The sequence below is a fragment of the Budorcas taxicolor genome, chromosome 17 (assembly GCF_023091745.1).
Source record: "Budorcas taxicolor isolate Tak-1 chromosome 17, Takin1.1, whole genome shotgun sequence".
Taxonomy (NCBI): domain Eukaryota; kingdom Metazoa; phylum Chordata; class Mammalia; order Artiodactyla; family Bovidae; genus Budorcas; species Budorcas taxicolor.
The window spans coordinates 57,230,847-57,253,128 of NC_068926.1; the positions used below are offsets into that span (position 1 = coordinate 57,230,847).

The window sequence follows — 22,282 nt, forward strand, 5'->3', positions numbered from 1 at the left end:
AGTGCCAATTCTTTGGCTACCTGATGCAAAGAGCCAACTCACTGGAAAAGACCCTGATCCTGGGAAAGATTGAGGGCAGGAGAAGGGGGCAACAGAGAATGAGATGGTTGGATGGCATCACCGATTCAATGGACATGAGTTTGAGCAAAGTGTGAGAGACAGTGAAGGACAGGGAAGCCTGGCATGCTGCAGTCCATGGGGTGGCAAAGAGTCAGACAAGACTGAATGACTGAACAGAAACAGTAACAAAGTCTCACCTCAACTCCCACTTGAGGAGGCCCAACTCCACTCCCTATCCCTGTTAGAGGCTTTTTTCTTGGGTCATTGTCTCTCCTGTGTTTCTCTACTTCACTCAGCTTCCTAAACTCTAATCAAAGCTGTCCCATTTTCAAGTTCCTTATCTTCTAACCAAACCCATGATTCCTACTGTCACCTGTTTCCCAGGTTCTTTTAAATCCAGTCTCTCCATGTGCTGGGGCTTCCCTTGTGGCTCAGCTGGTAAAGAATCTGTCCGCAATGCGGGAGACCAGGGTTCTATCCCTGGGTTGGGAAGATGCCCTGGAGACAGGAAAGGCTACCCACTCCAGTATTCTGGCCTGGAGGATTCCATGGACTGTGCCCATGGGGTCCCAAAAATCTGGACGTGACTGAGCAATTTTCACTCCATGTTGTGTGTGTGTGTGTGTTACCAGCTTCTGTATTACCAGCATTCTGTGTGTGTGTATTACCAGCGCCAACACCTCTTTTTCTCTGGCTGTTTGCCCCTTGCCCTCTACCCCTTATAACCACAGCATTTCTGTTTTCATCCTCCATTTTCCAATGGGCTTTCTTTTTCTGGTTCCCATTTTTTATAAAACGACCCCTTCCTCTGACCCTGCACTCAGCCCGTTTATTCCTCTACCGCGGCTCCCATTTAACCTCTGAGCTCCCTGCCGCCTCAGGTCCCCAGTTATATTCCTCTCATTTCTTCCCTCTCTCCGGGGTTCCCAGACCCTCGCCCTCCCACCCCAATTCTTTCCTCAGTCTTCACTTTTTGTTTTCCCAATACTGATTCCTTGGGTCTTCAGGTTCACCTTCCAAACTGATTCCCGCCCCGCCCCCTCCGATTTTCACCCTGCCTCGTTTCCCCCCATCTCCTCAGCTCCCCGATGCCTTTCCGTACCCTAGCCTTCCTTTTTCCCTCAGCTCCACCGCATCCTTTTTAACCCACACCTCCTCCCTCCATCTCCGGTCCTTCTCTGGCCCTTATAGTCCTCCCCACTCCGTTTGACCCATCTCTCCCCCAGCCCCCCCCCCCGCCCCTTTCCACCCGAGCCCCCCTCCTCCCAGCTTTGCCACAGGCGTTCCCTCTGCCCCTGGGTTCTCCCTCCACCGTGCCCTCGTCGGCCCCGGTTTCCCTTCAGCCCAGCTCTCCACCGCCCCCTTTTTATCCTGCGAGCCTCACCTGCCCGCCTCCCACGCCGGTTTTTTCCTCGGTACCACCCTCGCCCAAGATTACTTCCTGTCCGCACCGACCCCCATTTTCCTCCGAGCCCCACCCCCAGCCCTGGGTTTTACGCCGCCCCGCCCCCACTTTCCCCTGGTCCAGGCTCCTCCAAACCCCAGGGTCTTCTGCCCACCACCCTCCCGATCTCCTTATCAGCCCCGCTGCCCCTCCATCCGCGCTCGATCCTGCCCGAGGCCACCTGCCCCACATCCGCGACTCCCCCTCAGCCTCGCGTCCCCCCGGCCCCCAGGGTCCACCTGCCCGCCCCGCGTCGCCCACAGCCGGCTCCCGGCTTCTCGCCTGCGCGCCCCGGCCCCGCCCCCCGCGCGTCCCCGCCCGCGCCCGCCGCCATGTGACGGGAAGCAGCTGATGGCCTCTCCGGGTGGCGGCGGGCGCGGCGGCGGCGGCGGCGGGGCCGGGGCGGGGGCGGGCTGCGTGGGGGCGGCATGAGGGCCGGCGGCCCGGGGGGCTGAGGCGCCCGCCGCCTGCCGCGAGGCCGCGCGCGTCCTCCATGGAGGCCGGAGGTGAGTGGGGCCGCGGCGCGCGTTCCCCGCCGGCGGGGCAGGGCCCGTTCCCCTGGGGGCGGGGGGTGCAGGCTCGCCCGGGAACGGTCCGCGGGGGTGGGGTGGCATGGGCCACCGGGCCTGGGACGTCCGCGTCGGCGGCCGGCGAGGTGCACGCCCGGCGCCGAGCTTTGTTTCACTTTCGCTGTCAACGGCCCCCACCCCGTCTCCAACGTCTCCCGGCCGGACCCGGGGACTACGGGCCTCTGTGCAGCGGGGATCCCCACTCCCGGGACAGTGGGGGGCGCCTGGGGCCGGACGCCACCGCCCGGTTGGGACGCCAGGCCCTCGGAGGTGTGGGTGTTTTGATTCCCGAGAGGGGGTGGGTGCCCAGGTGTCAGGTGACGCACTCGAGGTCTGGGTGGGAGTCCGCTCTGCCCCATAGAAGCTGTGTGATCGTGAACTAGCCATTTAACACAAGTCTCTTTTGTATCTGCAAAATGGGCTAATAATAGTATCTGCCTTAGCTGGCGGTTGGGGGCTTTTCAGACTTGCCTGCGCATGAAAATCGGGTCTGGAATTCCATTTGAAAACCCATATTGCGAGCCTGGTGACATAGATGGGGGGACAAGTTAGGATACACCGATGAGTGAGGTACTTGCCTTTATCCGTGTTAACAGCTGTATCAGAAAACGGTGTAGAAGTCAGAGAATATTGGAAGCACTTGGAGGGTCAGCCCAAATGAACATGAGCCTCAGTGGGAATGGTGTGCTTGTGCTAAGGCCAAACCTCAAGGCGCGTGCTTCAGAATCTTTCCAACCACTTTGCCTCTAAACCCCGCTAATATAGAAACTTGGGGTGGGCTTGTGGTTTATTCTGGGAGTCCCAACTCTTGAATATACTCCCTTGCTTAAAGGCAGTTTCCTTAGGGGAAATTTCTCTGAAGAGGTCAAGGCCTGGGCTCAGAATTTCTTCCAGAACCTCTTTGTATTCTTCCAGTGAAGTGCAAGCTTCATTCTGGTCTGGAAGATTATGATTGTGGGTGTTTTTATGTTTCCCTGACTCCTTGGATGGAATAGGGATTACTGGTGGGTGGGTGGGTTGAAATCAGGGGATTCCCCCAGGGTGGGGTAACTTTAATTTGGGAAATGACATTTCTTTGTTTGCTGGAGTCAGGCTATTCAATACCAGGTGTAGAGGTAGCTGTCTCTACGTTCCCATCTAGATAAGGGCTTTCTTTTCAGTGAGTGTGTTACCCATAGAACTCTTATTAAATGGCCTCTATTGTTTGCCTGAAATCTTACGTGAATCTTTTTCTAGCTTCCGCTGTCATTTCCATTGACTCCTTTTAGTTTATATCTGACAGTGATCTGGAGCTAGTCTCCCTTTTTAGCAGGAATCTGTTTCCAGTTCTGGATTTTTCCTAATGATTGACGACTGTGTTTGGGGGGTGTGGGCTGAGCTACTGAGAGCTGCCAAGCTACTGTTTTAAAAAAAGGTCAGTTTTATGTTCTTTTGAAACTGAATAAAGGCCTTTGTGATGGGATTACAATGGGCAACAGTAGATATCTTCAGAGCAGTGGTTAGAATGCATTTATACGTTGAAATATTCATTGAGTATCTACTGTATGTCAGGCACTCTAGGCCGGCGCTGGCTGAGAGAACTGTAACGTCAAGCCACATATGCAATTTGAAATATTTTAGTAGCAGTGTTAAAAAAAAAAGTGAAACAGGTGGATTTAACCTTAAAATTAAATGTTTGTCAATCCAGCTCAACATATAATCGTGATAAATTATTGAACATTTTTAGATTTTTGTTTTTGTACTGAGTCTTCAAAATAAAGCATGTATAGTGTAGCTAACAACCCATCTTAATTGGGACTTGCCATATTTCAGAAGGTTAGTAACCACATAGGACAGTACAGCCTGATAGCAATGAACAGTTTGAGGTGAGGGTGGGGAAGAGAGAAACTACAGTCTACCTAAAAACAAGCAATCAAGAGAAGATGGGTGAGTGATGCTTAAAAGGAAAATTCAGTGCAGTGAACGCAAGTCACTGGGCCACTTTGGGTAGTGAGGCCAGGAAGGTCCCTCGGACCTTGACACCAGCACTGAGGCCTAATCTGGACAAGGATCTGGGGCCAGCCAGGCAGAGTTTTCTAGGATGATGGAATGGCTAATGTAAAGATTCTAAGGCAGGATAAATCATAAAGCTTCCTGCCAGCTAGAGTCCTTCATAGCTTCCGTCTCTGTGTACAGGCAAATCTCCTCCCACAGAAGAGGCCTATGGTACGTATCTTTCCACTCCGCCTGATTATCCAAACACATCCCAGTGTTTAATTAAAAAACTCGGATCCATAGGCCTTTTCACCAAGAAGGTCCAGGGCAGGTACAATCCCAGATGAAGCTGGATCCTCTTGCCTCTGGGTTTTTTGTTTTGTTGTTGTTTTTTTTTAAGTTCTGCACTAATTATGGCTTTCTCTTCCAGCTGCCAAGTTTAGTTTGGGCCCAGACTTCCTTTCAGAATCTTCATAGTTCCTTCATTTTTTTTTTCCTCCTTATTTTAGTGTTTGAATTCTCGAGCCTGAGATAGCAAGAGATTAAATCCCCAAATGACGAAAATAGAGTGTGAAGTCTGGATATGGCTTATGTTTAAGAAGCATTTCATGTTAAATTTTTGGCAAAGGCATCATAACAGTCTAAGGGACTTCATTTCATGTATATTATAGAGAGATACCATGTATATTTATTCCACAAATATTTACTGATGGCCTGCTCTCTGCCAGGAACTCTGCTAGGCACTGGAGATAAACATACAAGGTCCCGACTCTGTGGCATTGATGTCCTAGTTGGAAGGTGACAGATAACGATCACAATGGTGTTTGGGCTGTAAATAAAATAAAGTGAGAAGTTATGAAGAACCTTGACTTGAGATCAGAGAAGGGCTCTCTAAGGAGCCTCTCTTAGGGCTCGCTCTTGTCACATATTCTAAGGTGAAGAGAATAGCTGGTGCAAAGGCCCTGAGGTTGGAACTAATTGAGCACCACCAAGGGGTGAGAAAAGGCCTGTGTGCAGGACTTCTAGGGCAGGGTGAGGTTTTTATTATGAGGTGGATCGAAACTGATCACTGAGAGGTGAGGAGAATGGGTGGTGGGGGCCAGAGAGGAGGCTAGGAGAGCAGTTGGAAGCTGCTTAGAGATAATGTTGGATAGATGAGCTAATGCTGATGAGATGGTGTTACATAGTTGAGAATAAACAGCCGTGAGGTGGAGGGAAGTTAGGTTTGCCAAGTCTTTTGGGAGCAGGCTCGATAGAACTTGTTCATGGGTCTGGATTGGGAGGTCAAGAAAAGAGAGAAGTCGGGGATGACCCCTTTTCGTATTGTGTGGAGCCTGCATGGCGTTGCAAGAATGGATGACATGCATATCCTGGAGGAAGCGAACCAAGTGTGGCTCTTACCAAGATGGAATAAAGTCAGGTGGTAAAAATGTACCTCCAGGTCAATGTCGTTTAATATTTGACTACTCCCGGTTTCTCAGCCTCAACACCATTCCATTGACGTTTTAAGCAAAATAATTTTTTTCTTGTGGGAGTCGAGGGTGGTTGTCCTGTGTGCTGTAAGATGTTTAGCAGAGTCCCTGGCCTCCACCCATTAGATACTAGGAGCACCACCTCCCAGAGGAGGCAGTGGCAACCCACTCCGGTCAGTACTCTTGCCTGGAAAATCCCATCGACAGAGGAGCCTGGTAGGCTGCAGTCCATGGTGTCGCTAAGAGTCGGACAAGAAAATTTTCTTGACTGAGCAACTTCATTTTCACTTTTCACTTTCATGCGTTTGAGAAGGAAATGGCAACCACTCCAGTGTTCTTGCCTGGAGAATCCCAGGGACGGGGGAGCCTGGTGGGCTGCCGTCTATGGGGTCACACAGGGTCAGACACAACTGAAGCAAGTTAGCAGCAGCAGCACCATCACCACCCCCAGTCGGGACAACCAAAATATTTCCAGATATTGCCACATGTCCCCAAGGGACAGAAGTGCCCCCAATTGAGAACTGGATTACATGAAGGAGGCGTTGACAGGGTAGGGCCTTGTTACCTTAAGATACCTAGAAATAATAAAGAAAACACTACAGGATTGCTGCTTAACATTGAGTCTTGTTTTCAATTTGAAATACAATGTCCTACCATGCAAATATTCACATCCAGAGGAGTATGCTTGATTACACAAGTAATTGTATAAGTTAAAGGGTCACATATACAAAAATACAAATTTCTAGGAGGAATTACCTAGGCCTGTACAAATGCCAATTTAGACAGACCTAATATTTCAAAACCTAGATTTCCACATAGAACCTCAGGGAATGAATATTCTCTTTACAAAGGAAACTTAAAAATTTTTCTTTAAATAGCAAAGCCACAAAGTCTTGATATAATTTATTAAAATTCTATTTAAAGAGAATTTTCAGCAAAATATATCCATGTAAACAAGATGTACCCCTGTATTTTCTTATAATGCATACATCAGGAAATATTATATATATGCACACATGAAAATATTATATACATATTTGCATGTTTACCATCTGATTCATTGAATCTAAGAGATCATGGATTATATTGCCGTTATGTATCACTGAAAAAATACTGCCTGTTAAACTATGAGAAGTCATCACTTGACGCATCCTGATTTTAACAAGGTCAAACTATGAGAAGACATATAGAGATATGTCCTAAAATACACAAAATAGGAGCTGTTAAATTAGTATATATCTGGTAACAGCTATAAAAGGGTCTGTCTCAAAACTGCTAAGTGGAACATACTCATCAGACAGTGACCTCATTCAGGATGGAAGCCAGTTTTTATATTCATATGTATCGCAATCAAAGGATCAGTTCTCAAGGCCTTGAACTTACGGACTTTGTCAGCCATTGAGAATCTTCTGTCAGAGGATAGAGTTGAATTAGGGACTGCCCTTTAAGTCGTTGAAGAAGCACCAGTCCAGCCCCCACCCTTCACCCTAAGAAATAAGGATTGAATTGGCTTGGTGTTTGAAGGAGGCAGTATAAATTCCAAGCTGGAGATGCGGTTGGGGCAGAGGGAATTGATAACTACAGAAGAGCAGTGAAATAAACAGGGTAGGACTTACTTCCGCTTTGATAGTGTGAGATCTGGGTACGCTTCTCAGTTGCTAATCTTGGTGGGATTCTCATAAGCAGAATATGAGTCCAGGTGTGAACTCGAATGAGCTGCTTGGGGCATGACAGGGAGACGTGTGTGGCCGGCATGTGGCATGGACTGGAAAGGGGAGGCTGGGGCCAGTGGGGTGGGGAGGAAGGTTGCCTTTAGTGGTAGGCAAGTGGGTGCCTTGGAATGTATTTGAAAGAAATGTTGTGATGTAATGTGTGTTTCAGCTTTAGCAGGGTCCCTAGGGGCAGGAAAAAAAATGAATCTTGTAAAAAATCTGGGCAAGATGGGATGAAGATTTCAGCCAGAACAGAGAGGAGATGGAAGGAGGAGGGTAGATCAAGAGGTGGTGAGCAGGGCCGGTGTTAGCCTTGGTGATGGGAGGGATGCTGGCAAGTGAGGGGAAGTCTGTGAGTTTCAAATACTTCTTTCGGGAGAGAACTTAAGTACATCTGAAAGCCTCCTGATCAGTACCTTCTAGCTCGATCCTTGCCTGGCATGCCTTGTTTCTTCCTCTTTGGGCTTTCATGGGAAAACGAGGCCCCCCCCTTCATGGGTTCACCCTGACAGAGGTTACTCTGAGTCACGGTTAACCAGCAGTGCCAGAACTGAGTAACCCCACTGGAATTTGGCCTGTGGCTACTGTTATTGCCCCGGGTCATTTAAATGACAACTCCCTCTTGGAATCCAGACTGTCACTTTTTGCCAGGGGACGACCTCTGCTTTCCTGTGTCTGAGTCAGCAAGGTGCTGGGGGGCTGGGCTCTGCCCTTTCCGGTGAGGCGAGGGTGCCTTCTTGAAGTATGCTGTCTCCTGCCCCAGAGGAGCCGCTGCTGCTGGCCGAACTCAAGCCCGGGCGCCCCCACCAGTTTGATTGGAAGTCGAGCTGTGAAACGTGGAGCGTTGCCTTCTCCCCGGATGGTTCCTGGTTCGCCTGGTCTCAAGGACACTGCATTGTGAAGCTGATCCCCTGGCCTCTGGAGGAGCAGTTGTAAGTTCTTTCACACCCAAAGGAATGAAGATGTCCTGGGAACTTTCCCAAATGACTTCCTGCCCAAGAGCAGGAGAGGGAAGGTGGCCAAACAGTTCAGAAATTGATCATCGGGGTTTCCAGGGTCCTTCATCCTGTACCTGTGAAACCTCATTCTGTTGATAGCCCCAAGTGTCTTTTTTTAACAGCTTTATTGAGGTATAATTTACATACTATACAATTTTCCCATTTAAAGTGTACAGTTAAGTGACTTGAGTATATTTACAGAGTTGTGCATCCACCATCATGACCAGTCTTAGAACGTTTTTGTCACCCCCAAAAGAAACCCATCATTCTTTAATACCTTTCTCCTCTCCAGCCTTGACCAGCTTCTAATCTGCTTTCTGTCTTTAAAGATTTGCCTATTCTAGGCATTTCATATGAATCGAATCATACATTATGTCATCTTCTGACTGGCTTCTTTCACTTAGGTACTATTTTCATGGTTATCTGTGTTTTAGCATGGTCCATGACTTAATTTCCCAAATGATACTCCGTTTTATGGAGACATAACATTTTGTTTTATAAGTTTATCAGCTGGTGAGCATTTAGGTTGTTTTCACTTTCTGTCTATAAAAAAGAACGCTGCTGCGAACACTTCCGCACTGGTTCTTGTGTGGATATGTTTTCGTATCTTGTGTGGATGTATGTTTTCATATACGTTTAACCATTTGAGGGCGTGTCAGGCTGTTTTCCAGAGTGGTTGCACCAGCAGCAGTGTTGGAGATTCCCAGACTTTCCACAACCTCACCAACACTTGCAGGATAGCCATCGGAGTGGGTGTGAAGTGGCATCTCATTGTGGCTTTGATTTGCATTTCCCTATTGACTGCTGATGTTGTGCCTCCCGGCCCCCCGCCCCCTCTCCCCACGCCATGTGCTTACTGGCCCTTTGCCTATCTTTTTGGGAGAAATGTCTATTCAGATCCTTGGGCCATTTTAAAATTGGCTAGTTGCGTTATTTTGTTATCAACCAAGTTGTTTCTGATATGAACTAGCTTTTCTTTCTCTGTGCTGGACAAGTCTCAGTGTTTGAAGGCTGTGAGCTCCCAGTCAGATGGGAGCATCTGCATTTTTTTCATTTGTCCCAGGGCAACTCTATGTCTGTATTTATTGATTCAGCCAGCATTTTTTGCACGTCTCCCTTGCCTGACTGGGAGCCAAGGGCTGAGAATTCTGAAATATATTAAACATGGCCCCTGCCCTTGAAGGTCTCATTTGTTTTGCTTTAAGCATTTTATAAGTCGCTTATTAAAGTTTTTCATAAGTCCGGTCTGAAGCTTGTTGCCTTGATAATAGGTAATGATGATGCAAGTTTGCTGAGATGAGTACTTTGCATGCTGCAGGGGTTGAGGAGTGTACATGTCTGCATTTTCTGGAAGGAAGGCCATTTCGATGATCTGAAGCCTGCTCTTCCTGCAATCAAAAAATCTCAGACATGAGGTCATCTATTTATTTGTTTCTTAAAAAATTTTTATTGGCATATAGTTATCGACAATGTTGTATTATTTTCTGCTGTTCAGCAAAGTGAATCAGATATACATGCACATCTATCCTCTCTTTTAGATTTATTTCCCATATAGGTTATTATGGAATATTGAATAGAGTTCTCTGTGCTGTATAGTTGGTCCTTATTCGTTATCTATTTTATATATAGTAATGTGTATTTGTCAATCCCAGTCTCCCAATTTATCCCTCCCCTTTTTTCCCATAACCATAACATTATTTTCTACATGTGCAACTCTGTTTCTGTTTTGTAAAATAAGTACATTTGTAGCTTTTTTTTTAGATTCTACATATAAGTGCTATACTGTGTTATTTGTTTTTCTCTAACTTACTTCACTCAGTAGGACAGCCTCTGGGTTCCCCCATGTTGCTGTAAATGGGAGATCATGTATTACATACACTGCTTTTCAACATGAAATTAATCATATGATAGTTAAAAATCAGAAATAGCTTAAAAACTGGTAACAAGAACGGTTAAGGAGAAATTATGGCATTGCCATCTGATATTTTTGCAGCCATCAAAGATTGCAGTGTAGGCTTTTTTTTTTAATGTTTATTTATTTACAGTTGCGTTTGGTCTTAATTGCTGTGCAAACTTTTCGCAGGCTGTGGCGAGCGGGGGCTCCGCTGTAGCTGTGGTTCGAGGGCTCCTCGTTACTGTGGTTTCTCCTGTTGCAGAGCACAGGCTCTCGGTTGCTTTGGCTTCAGTAGTTGCCACACGGTGGGCTCAGTAGTCGCAGTGCCTGGGCTCTAGAGCACAGGCTCAATAGTTGCTCCACAGCATGTGGGATCTTACTGGATCAGGAATCATACCCGTGTCTCCTGCATTGGCAGGGGGACTTTTTACCACTGAGCCACCAGGGAAGCCCTGGGGTTTTTTTTGTTTTTTTTTAAATCACATTTTTCAGTTCCTTCTATACTCGTTTAATGAAAATGTTAAGATCATTCATTATTTATTAATCCCCCAGTCTAAATGCAAGGGATTCAGCTTCGTATCCAGACTTGGGTATGACGTAGATTTAGTCTGAAAAATAATTTTTTAAAAAAGCATAAAGTGGAAAATCTGTTATTTCCTTGAAAATCACTTCTGTATTCAAATATATATATATTCAGTTCAGTTCAGTCGCTCAGTCGTGTCCAACTCTTTGTGACCCCATGAATCGCAGCACGCCAGGCCTCCCTGTCCATCACTATCTCCCGGAGTTCACTCAGACTCAACGTCCATCAAGTCCGTGATGCCATCCAGCCATCTCATCCTTGGTCGTCCCCTTCTCCTCCTGCCCCCAATCCCTCCAAGCATCAGAGTCTTTTCCAATGAGTCAGATCTTTGCATGAGGTGGCCAAAGTACTGGAGCCTCAGCTTTAGCATCATTCCTTCCAAAGAAATCCCAGGGTTGATCTCCTAGACATAATATGTCTTTCCCATATTAATTAAGGAAAATAGAAATTTGAGCATTAGCCCTTTTTTGTGCATCTTTTGTTTAATATAATGAAGGGAATATGTTTAGCGTGTTAAATGGCATATTACTTATTTTAGGGAAAAACCATATATTTTGAAGAGTAATAACTTGAGGAAATATTTACAGTACAAGGTTTACTCAGAAAAGCTATGAAACTCTGTGCAGTACGATCCCAAATTTGTTTTTGAAAAACATGTATATACATAAATAAAAATTCATGGTACAGTGTTTACTGTGGTTAGAGTGGTGTTCAGTTCAGTCGCTCAGTCATGTCTGACTCTTTGCGACCCCATGGACTGGAGCACACCAGGCTTCCCTGTCCTTCACCATCTCCCGGAGTTTGCTCAAACTCGTGTCCATCAGGTCAGTGATGCCATCCAACTATCTCATCCTCTGTTGTCCTCTTCTTCTCCCACCTTCAATCCTTCCCAGCATCAAGGTCTTTTCCAGTGAGTCAGTTCTTTGTATCAGGTGGCCAAGGTGTTGGAGTTTTAGCTTCAGCATCAGTCCTTCCAGTGAATATTCAGGGCCGATTTCCTTTAGGATGGACTGGTTGGATCTCCTTGCAGTCCAAGGGACTCTCAAGAGTCTTCTCCAACACCACAGTTCAAAAGCATCAATTCTCAATGCTCAGCTTTCTTTATAATCCAACTCTCACATTCATACATGACTACTAGAAAAACCATAGCTTTGACTAGATGGATCTTTGTCATTAGGATCTGGGTAATTTTTATAATTTTCTCATCTCCAAAATTTCCCCATTTTCCACTATTATTTTTATAGTTTGAAATAATTGTTATTTTAAAAGTTCTTTAAAAGAGAAAATCTGAGTCCTTTATATTCTTGTTAGGATTGTTACACACAAGAAATCATACAGTGCTTTCAAGATTGAGCAAATAACTGATATTAATGAAATAATATACTACTTTTAGAAATAACATTTTCAGACACTTTAATTTTGATGAATTTAAGTTCAAATAACTCTACCCTGGCCCCGAGCTACCCCCTACCTTCCATGTGGCTCACCCTTTGAATTCATTGCAGACTCTGAAGTCCAAGGCATTTGCTGGACACTAGGCTAGGACACCCAAGACTTGGCTCTGATTCTGCCTCTGATTTTGTGGCCCTGGGAAAGTTATCTCTATCCCATGTATGGATATTTTAAAATCTTGTTCCAGAAAAAAAATCTATGATGTTAAAATGAATTGAAATATAAATGTGCCTTTATTCCTTTGGACTAAAGTAACTACAGATGTATCTCTTAATTCAAATACAGAAATTAGGATTTTATAAAAGAAATAAAAGGTAACTTTGGAGGTTCCAAGCTGTCCTGCAGAGCTGTCGCATGGCCAGCTTGGGCTCCCAAGTCAGAGCAGGTCTTTGACGTGCATGTGTAGGCCTGTCTGGGGCTACGTGTGCACCGGGCAGCCTTCACTGAAAAGATGTTCACTGTCGTATTCAGGTGTTCTGTCAGAATGACAAATTTTCAGAGCACATTTGGCCATTTAGACCAGGAGTCAGCAAACTTTTTCTTTAAAGGCCCAGATAGTAAATATTTTGGCTTTGGGGCATATGTCTCCATCAGGACAAGTCAGCTCTGCTGCTAGAGGGTCTAAGCGACCCTTGATGAGATGCAGGCAAACAAGCAGACTTCGTGTGCAAAACAGACTGCCCACCTGGGCACTCCCTGCCAGCCTCTGCTATGGAATAATAGAGTTTCCAGAGCTGAAAGAACCTACACTGGCCTCAGTCTCTTGCTGCCAGTTTTGTAGGTGAACTTGGTTAAAATTCTTTAATATATTTCAACCACGTGATTGACAAAAGCGTGATTTACCTAATTTTGGGGGAACAAATGTAATACAAAAAGAGGTTCAGCTGCATGTACGTCAACTATAGGATTTTTCATGGAAATGAGTTGCAGCTTTATCATCACCGTTCCTTCGGCTTGATAAACCCGAGAGTGTGATCAGAGTCGGGTAGAAAAGCAGGACTGAGTACTTGCACTGACAAAGTGTACCACAGGCCAGAAACTGTGTTTGCAGGCTGAACTGCAGGGCAGTTTAATTGCTTGTTCCTTTGAGAGGTATGTGCGGCAGAGTGTGGGCAGGGCTCTGTTTCTTAGGGACAGAGTCTTATTTAGCTTGTCTAGGCCTGTGTTTCAGCATAAGTAGAAGGTAAAAGGCAAGGCTTGCGCTACAAGATCTTTGAGGTCAGCGTACCTCTGAACAGCTCTGAGGTGTTTCCTTGATGCCCTGCTGGTTGGTTCCTGGGCTGGAAGAGTCATCAGAAAAGAAATGAAAGAGCCTCACTCATGGATCAGAGCAAAGTGAGGGAAGGTGGAAATCATGTGTACTAAGCAAACTGTTGGCCAGAAAGGGGTTTACTTTCTGCTGTTAGGGTGCTTTCTAAGCCAGAGATAAAGAGGAGTATTATGAGGCAGAAGAGTAGCAAATGTGTAATCAGGCTCTAAGTTCTGTCCTAGTTCCAGACCTACAGCATGCTTTCTTTCTCATGAGGAACACTGAATGTCTCTCTCCTTCCATGCACCAAAACCTGGGAGAACTTTCCAAAGAAGAGAATGACTCCCTGGAGCATCTGTGATCTAGTTCTCTCCCACAAGGCAGGTCACGCCACTGCAGGGCTGTCAGAAGTGGAATGAGCCACGGCCAATGAAGTCCCTGTTACAAGCATTCTAAAAAGAAACAGGAAGAAAAGTCATGCTGCTGCTGCTGCTAAGTCACTTCAGTCGTGTCCAACTCTGTGTGACCCCATAGATGGCAGCCCACCAGGCTCCCCCATCCCTGGGATTCTCCAGGCAAGAACACTGGAGTGGGTTGCTATTTCCTTCTCCAATGCATGAAAGTGAAAAGTTAAAGTGAAGTCACTCAGTTGTGTCTGACTCTTCGCGACCCCGTGGACTGCAGCCTACCAGGCTCCTCCGCCCATGGGATTTTCCAGGCAAGAGTACTGGAGTGCGTTGCCATTGGCCTTCTCCGAAAGTCATGCTAGAATTCACCAAAGTTGTTTCTAGGACTTCAAAGGCTTAGATGGCCCAGAGTGAAAGGTTGGTTGACTTGGTGGCAGTTTCAGATTCATTAAGAACTCTTCTGCTTTCCCTAGCATCCCTAAAGGGTTTGAAGCCAAAAGTCGAAGCAGCAAAAATGAGACAAAAGGGCGAGGCAGCCCAAAGGAGAAGACACTGGACTGTGGGCAGATTGTCTGGGGCTTGGCCTTCAGCCCATGGCCTTCTCCACCCAGCAAGAAACTCTGGGCTCGCCACCATCCGCAGGTGCCAGACGTCTCTTGCCTGATCCTTGCTACTGGGCTCAACGATGGGCAGATCAAGATTTGGGAGGTACAGACAGGTAGGTCATTTCTGGCTGGGATCAAGGCCCCTAGGGCTCACTTGCACATTCTGATCAGGGACGGCCTGTTGACTGAGGGGTGTGGCCGTGACCCGAGGACCAGGGCTTCGTCTCCCCCTGACTTAGTGCCCCGCTCTCTCACTCTAGGGCTCCTGCTTTTGAATCTTTCCGGCCATCAGGATGTCGTGAGAGATCTCAGCTTCACACCCAGTGGCAGTTTGATTTTGGTTTCTGCATCTCGGGATAAGACTCTTCGCATCTGGGACCTGAATAAACATGGTATGGAGGTGAAGGGATGACTTGGAAGCCACCATATACTCTTTATTTGCCCCTCTCTCTGCTTGACCAGTGTCATTTTATCCAGAACAGTGTTTCTTAACCTTTTTTCCATTAGTGCCTCCTAAGGAGACTTTTTAGACATACTTTTCCTAGTCACCACCCCCACCCCCCGACTACCTGGGAGATTTTCATACCAGAGATACAGAGATACACTGTGTCTCTTCACGTGCTGAATGCTTATCTATGCTTTGTACATAAAAAAGGTAAGATTTTTCTGACCATCAAGAACCAGTTTTCATCCCTGATGAAAATACATGGTATAGCATAGCTTTTCTCAGCTCTGGCACTCTTGCACTTTGGGCTAGATAATTCTTTCTTATGGGCCAACCTGTGGGTTTTTGATTGTGGAGCAGTATACTTCTCGTACCCATGAGATGCCAGTAGCACCTTCTCCAGTGGTAACAACCAAAAATGTCTCCAGACATTGCCTGGTTTCCACATGGAGGGCCACAGTCTCCCTGGGTTGAGAACCAGTGATTGAGAAGAAATCATCCATGTTGGGTACTTCCTGTTAGAGATACAGTTAGAATCTAGGTTAGAAGAATTCTCTCAGGCTAGGGGTGGGGCAGAGCGGGGTGTTCATTTTTCCTTTAAGCAGAACAGTATCCAGGAGTGGCCTGATGAAGAATTCCATTCATCTCTGGTGTTGATGCTTAGCTGGAATGGTGACACAGGGAAGAGGAATTTGTTTCCAGGATATTTCTCCCTCATGTGGGCAGGGACATGGGTGTGGAGGGAGGTGGCAGAAAGAGGAAGTGGCGTTGTGACTGTTCCAGCTCCAGCTTACCTGTCCCTTTCCTCTCAGAAACAAGCCTGCTAGCTTGTCAGACAACTAAGGAGGTGCTTGTGGTGGCCTTACCTGGAGGCATCTCATCACCCAGAGAGCCCTGGAGCCTTTTCTGCCTGTTGCTGTGGAGCTTGTAGTTGCGTGGCCCGAGGTGGGCCTGCAGACTGGGAGGACTGCTCAGAGGCAACACCATTTGTAATGTGTGTCTGCAGGCAGCTTGCCACCAGCAAGGAGGGGAAGGGACCGAGAGGGGACCGAGAATGGACAGAATGGCCTTGGCCAACTACTAGGGCCTTTCAAGGAGAGAAGGGCTAGAGTTGTGTCCCTAGGTACCCGGCCCTGCCTTGCTACCCTGCCTTGATATAGTCACTCACACCTACCCGGGGGCAGGTGCACTTCTTACAGCTAAAGAAACCATGACCGACTTAAAAAAATTTATTTCCAATATATACTCACACATACACATAACTCATAAATGCATATATATGACCATAGACATTCCCCGCCTTTGTTGGGGTTTCTCCCCCTAAGCAGTCTCGCCCTCCCCTCAACTGTATTCCTCCATAGTTCCCCCTGTAATGCTGTCACCCATGCTAAGAGCCTTCCATGCTTCCTTCCATGCTTTTCTCTATACTTACATAATCTATTCAGACACTCATGTTTCCATTTATGGATTTGGGGGTCATTGTCTCACAAAAATGGAATCTCGTTTTTTACATTTTTTTTGCTTCTTGCTTTTTTTTTTTAAATTAAACACTCCATAGAAAATCTAGTTCCTTAATTTCATGTGACTTAACAGGTGAAATACTACCCTTTATCCATCGATTCCTCTGTTGATGGGCATTTGATTTTTTCCCAAAATGGAGACCTGGAGAGATGAAATGAGTGTCCCAGCATAATGCACTGAGTAGGCAGTGGAGCCAGGGTTCAAGCCCAGGTTTGCCTGCCTCAGAGCACGTGGCCCTATGCACCACTGCCCATCCATTCATCCTGGCGAGGTGTGGAGAGTGGGGTCCTGTGACTGGGGGATACCATTACAGAGCGTGAGTGACAGAATTGAAGGTCTCACATTTGAGAGGATGCTTCAGAGTAATCCAGGTGGTTGGAGGACCTGAAAAGAATAGTCTGCTATAAAAGGAACGTATCCAATCTAATCTGTGGCCAGCCCTTATCCCATTGACCTTGTGGATTTTGGTGAAGCAGTTGGTAATGATTTCCCTTGGGCACTGTAATGTCACGTTAATCGGTTTCAGGCATTTAAATGACAAGTCTTGTCATATGTCTCTGCATTAAAAAAGGAGCCCAAATCTAGAAAGATGGTACTGATAAAACCTATTTGCAGGGCAGCAGTGGATATGTAGACAGAGAACAGACTTGTGAACACAGTGGGGGAGGAGAAGATGGGATGAATGGACAGAGTAACATGGAAACAGATACACTACCATATGTAGAAGAGATAGCCAGTGGAAATTTTCTGTATGACTCAGGGAGCTCAAACCTATGCTCTGTGACAATCCAGAGTGGGTGGGATGGGGTGGGAGGGAGGTTCAAGAGGGAGGGGATGTATATATACCTATGGCAGATTTATGTTGATGTATGGCAGAAACCAACACAATATTATAAAGCAACTGTCTTCCAAATAAAAATAAAAACGGGAGAGTGTGGGCTCAGCTGCTGGAGAACCGCTGGATATAGCAGGTAGGGGGCCCACCACCGCTGGTTTTTGGGCTTCCTGCTTTGTGGTTCTGGGAGTTGGCTAACTGTGTGCTCCCCCTTCTCTCCCAGGTAAACAGATCCAGGTGTTATCGGGCCACCTGCAGTGGGTTTACTGCTGCTCCATCTCACCAGACTGCAGCATGCTATGTTCCGCGGCCGGAGAAAAATCGGTGAGTCTCAAACTAGGGGTGCCCTTTGCTGTGTTGCTTCAGTTCCATGAGACGTGGAGGCCTGTGTGTGAGAGGGTAAGCGAGCCAGTGTCCTTGAAACTCGCCTGCAGATCCACCCCAGCAGGAGCCACGCTGCCCGCTGAGGCCCCTCCTGCACGCCTGCCTTCTGATTTGCACTGTGACACAGACCCGCTCCATCACTGGAGGGCCGTTTGCCTTCACAAGATGGGAAAGTGGTGCTTTTAAAATGTCTTTCCCCCTCAGAGTCTAAGATTTTAAAAGTTGCAACCCACACTTGGATCCATATTTCCTTCGAACCATCTAATCTGAATCCATCTGATTAGGATTTCCATTTCAAATCATAAAACATAGAGAACCTTCTTGAACTTTGTCCTGAAATCCTATCTATTATAGGAAAAGTACTGGAAACCCAGGAACAGTTTGGAAACCGTTTGAGTTTTGTATCTGCATTGGGCTGTTGGTTGCTATGACTGACTTGGGAAAGTTAGAGAGTCCACTATTTGGTATGGCCCAAGAGGTTAATCATTGATTTGAGGTTTGGAACTAGGTGAAAACGAGAGTTTTCTTAAAGGAAAGAAAAAAATTATTCTTTTAATGATTCTGAGAAGTTTTAAGTTAATGAGCTAGGTCAAACCTACAGCTCTGGGGCAGATTTCTGTGGTCCTGTAAACCAAAGGGGAGGGGGTTGTCAGATGGCTCTGTTGGGTACCCTGGAATTCACCTCTGACCCCGGTTTTTGGTTTTAAGTGAAAGGGCAAGAGAGCCACTGGCTTAGGTCTTCAGCATGCATTGCCCTCCTTGCTAAGAGAGCTCAGAAGCAGAACCCAGATCCCTCCCCTGAGCCATGTTGGCGGCCATCTTCCTGAGGTCAGTCAGTTGATCTCCCTTAAAGTAAGCGTCTTGAGCATGTCCCTTGCTTAGGCGCCTCAAGAATTCAGACCCGTCACTTTATTTAAGCTCAAATGACACGCTCTGGAAGAAACGTAGAAGAGTGGGTAGAGAGCTTGGCTTCCGCTGGCTGTAGAGCTGGGAGAGGCAGGGCTATACCTTCCCCTCACTCGTCGTGTCCTGAGTGCTGTCTCCACCCTGACCAGGCACCTGCTCTTCCCATAGGTCTTTCTGTGGAGCATGCGTTCCTACACGTTAATCCGGAAGCTAGAGGGCCACCAGAGCAGCGTGGTGTCTTGTGACTTCTCCCCTGACTCTGCCTTGCTCGTCACGGCTTCTTATGATACCAATGTGATCATGTGGGACCCCTACACTGGCGAGCGGCTGCGATCACTCCAGTAAGGACCGCTCCCCTGCTTCAGCTTCCTGGTGGGGTGAGCGATGAGAAACCTGTCTTGGTGCCAGATGCAGTGTGGTCCTGCCTGTTCTCAGGCACTGGTGTGCAGCAGTGTTTGTCAGGTTTGTCAGTGGCATTCTCAAATGAGCCCCCAGTGCCTTCAAGTCTCCTGTGATCAGAGGCTCACTGTATTGCTTGGATTCAGCATTATGAAACCTCACAGTGACTCTCTCTTTCCATTTACTAATAACTGTAGTAACAGGTTCAGAATGATCCTCTTATCGAAACTGTTATTTCCAAAGTGAGTTTTCTTGTTCTCACTAACTTAGTCTCCTTTCCCCCTTTGTCTCTGTTGTTTTCTGAAGCAAATAATAGGTAGTCCTATAATTATCATGTATCTTAGCCTAAAAAAGACTTTCAGTTTGTACTGGGGCATTAAAGTGAGGGCTGACCTACTTTGCATAAGGAAATTAGCACAGGGAGTGTTGGTAACTCTTCAGCCCTCTCCATGAGACACTGGAGCTATGAAATGCACTTGTTTCCAGGTGTCTTTTACCCAGTCTGCAAATCCCCAGGTTTTCCACATAGGGTCTAAGACATGTCTGGAACCTCTTCGTGGCTGAGGCAGTTTGGCCTCCTGCCTGGGGACGAACACTGAAGGGTGCAGGGTGGCCGAAACTCCAGGCCCACCTACTGTCCTGTGTCCTCCTCAGCCACACCCAGCTCAACCCCCCCATGGATGACAGCGACGTCCACATCAGCTCCCTGAGATCTGTGTGCTTCTCCCCCGAAGGCTTGTACCTCGCCACAGTGGCAGATGACAGGTAATGAAGAGAAACCTCTTTATGCAGCCTCAGAGCCAAGTGCTTGAAAGGACTTGTACCATCACCTTCAGGGTCTGACCTCAGGCCTACTGACGTGTCCCATTCTCCTCCAGGCTCCTCAGGATCTGGGCCCTGGAACTGAAGACTCCGATTGCGTTTGCTCCTATGACCAATGGTCTTTGCTGCACATTTTTTCCACATGGTGGAGTTATTGCCACAGGGTATGTATCTGTTAGTTGAACAGATGGGTGGTGATTTCTGCTGAGTATTCCATGCAGCTTTTTAAGGAAAGAAAGCATCTAGAATTTTCTTGCTTATGAGGACAGCTTTAAGGAAATCTGAGACTACATAAAATTCTAATATTCACTTCTGCCAGTGTAGTTTATCATTCACTTTTAATATTTAACCTAAATGTAATGAAAGATCTACAATTCATGCTACCAAACAGGCCAAGTCTGCAAGGAAACAGAATTAAGATGATGCAGAATTTATATGGAAACCATTTTGGGCAGAGACCACCTTACAGGGAACATCTATAATTCAGTAAGTGGTACTCTGCCCCATTACATTTGAAGCCATAGTATGATTTATAAAGGCCTGCACTCCCAGAGATAGCACTTTGGACTCAAAGGTGTCTAGAGTTCTCATAATGCTTTCAGCAGCCTTAATTATTCAGCACCACAGCCTTTACATGTATTTCCAAGGTCCAGGTTGCATTTCACTCTCTGCAGTCTCCTGCAAGTCAGTAGAAATGTTAATAACTATCACAGTGAAAAGACATTTCCTAGGTCTGTCTTTTGTTTCATTTCAGGACAAGGGATGGCCACGTCCAGTTCTGGACGGCTCCTCGGGTCCTGTCATCACTGAAGCACTTATGCCGGAAAGCCCTTCGAAGTTTCCTCACGACATACCAAGTGCTAGCACTGCCAATCCCCAAGAAAATGAAAGAATTCCTCACGTACAGGACTTTCTAACCCAGTCTCCATAGTCTTACTTGTTTTCTTTGTAGCAGGATAAATCTTCCTGACAAAGGAGTAGGTGGAATAATGGGCCAAACATCTGGCCTTGGGTTGAAATACAATTTCTGTTTGGGAAGCTATGAACAGAATGTAGCAAAGCCAGATTCCAGTGGACCCGCCGGGGTCTCTTCCCCAGGACACACGAGTGTCAGTCTTAGAAGAGGAACAGAATGATGGAGCCTGAGCTTTACCTTCAGTCCACTTATGCACAGCAGTGCTGGGCCCTCTGGTCATTTTGATTCCAAGTGCAGTTAAGTTGTTTTACTGAGAGGAGCGCCTGGGCCTCACACCTCTAGTGGCAGCAGGATAAAGTTCCCACTCCCTTGATTGGAGTGTGGCTTCTGCTAAGTGTCTTGTCACTGATCCAGATGCAGAAGAGGCCTTGGTGAAGTTCTTTCCTGCTGGTCAGAGCAGCTCTGATGTGAGCGAGCAAGGGCTTTCCTTCCCCCTGTTTCCCTCTGGCCGGCAGGACAGGTGTCATAGAGATGTCTGGTGGGAGGCATTATCAGCTCAAGTCCAGGTGACTCAAGAGGCCGTGCTCCTGACAGACAGTAGATTTGGCTTTTTAAAAAAAAATAATGGTGTGCATGTGCTGGAGGTGACAGATTTGTGTGTCAGGTTACACAGAACGTATTCAACTGCATGACTGTTCCAGTGGCTACTGAGTTATCTGTCAGTTGTTTGCCAGTTAGCATATTTATATTTCCTCAACAGATGTTAAGGTACAGCTGTGTTTTTCTCAATGGTATCTAAAAACCATAGTACTCAATTCCAACAGTTGTGAAGATGTCTCTTCTTAATTGTGTGAAGAATTGGTGTCATTTCAGCTGATTTTCTTCTGTACGAGACCTGACTTGACTGCTTCAACTCATTGGACTCATCAGCCAGTCTCAACTCTGCCCCTAAACACAACTAGCTCCTTAAAAGTACTGTTCTCCTTCAGTGGTGTATAGTTATCTAATCAAGCCACCTCATTCAAACAAAATCTGCCTTTGGAAAATTTAATATATTTTAAATTATTTTAAAAGAAATGCAACATCTTATCCTTTGGCTTTCTTACTAGGTACTTTGTGGAGGCCTGTGTATTATGAAAAAAACATGTTGGAAAGGTAGAGGAGCCTCTCCTCTGTTGCCCTTGTTGCTGAAAGAAAAACATTTGTTTTCAAGATGAGAGGCTTTCATTGAAGGAAAAAAGGTAGAATGCTTTTGGCTCGCCGTTTCATTTTTTTCCATTAAGGAAAACACAAAAAAAATCACCTTTTAAAACAAGTACAAGGCAGCTGGGAATAGATTGGGCAACATTTAGATTTCATGTTCATCTTGAAATATCTTACGGTGTAGTCTGAGAGGCCCTGGGCAGCTTCCTTGAGACAATCTCCCACCCCCACCCCTAGGCCATTAGCTTCAGACGAGGCCCACCTGAGTGATGGGTATAAGCAACTTCTCCCTTTTGACGGTATAAGCATTAGACACCTTTATAAAGAACAGCCTCCAAAGAAAGTTAATTCTGTGATAATCAGGGTTGGAGGTGGCTTTTTCATATAAATGCAAGTCAAACAAGGCAGCCTCTGTATAGCTGGCTAAGGAAA

The 22,282-nt window shown here is 46.5% G+C and overlaps 1 protein-coding gene across 2 annotated transcripts; it reads left to right on the forward strand.

The window, feature by feature from the left end:
- The first annotated feature begins 1,915 nt into the window (after window positions 1-1,915).
- Window positions 1,916-21,894, forward strand: WSB2 (WD repeat and SOCS box containing 2). Of its 2 annotated transcripts, XM_052655177.1 has the most exons (9): window positions 1,916-2,010; window positions 7,995-8,163; window positions 14,288-14,532; window positions 14,680-14,811; window positions 17,444-17,544; window positions 18,679-18,851; window positions 19,564-19,674; window positions 19,788-19,895; window positions 20,486-21,894. In XM_052655177.1, exons 1-9 carry the CDS (start codon window positions 1,998-2,000, stop codon window positions 20,646-20,648), a joined length of 1,215 nt encoding a protein of 404 aa, XP_052511137.1. In that variant the 5' UTR covers window positions 1,916-1,997; the 3' UTR covers window positions 20,649-21,894. The 2 variants fall into 2 exon arrangements, with proteins under 2 accessions (XP_052511137.1, XP_052511136.1); XM_052655176.1 differs by lacking the exon at window positions 1,916-2,010 and having other exon boundaries at window positions 7,976-8,163.
- The last annotated feature ends 388 nt before the right edge of the window (window positions 21,895-22,282 follow it).

Coding starts and splice junctions, on each gene's coding strand:
- WSB2 (XM_052655176.1), top strand. CDS start 7,976: ATGCTGTCTCCTGCCCCAGAGGAGCCGCTGCTGCTGGCCGAACTCAAG. Junction 18,852..19,563: donor GAGCGGCTGCGATCACTCCA/GTAAGGACCGCT, acceptor TGTCCTCCTCAG/CCACACCCAGCTCAACCCCC. Junction 19,675..19,787: donor GCCACAGTGGCAGATGACAG/GTAATGAAGAGA, acceptor ATTCTCCTCCAG/GCTCCTCAGGATCTGGGCCC.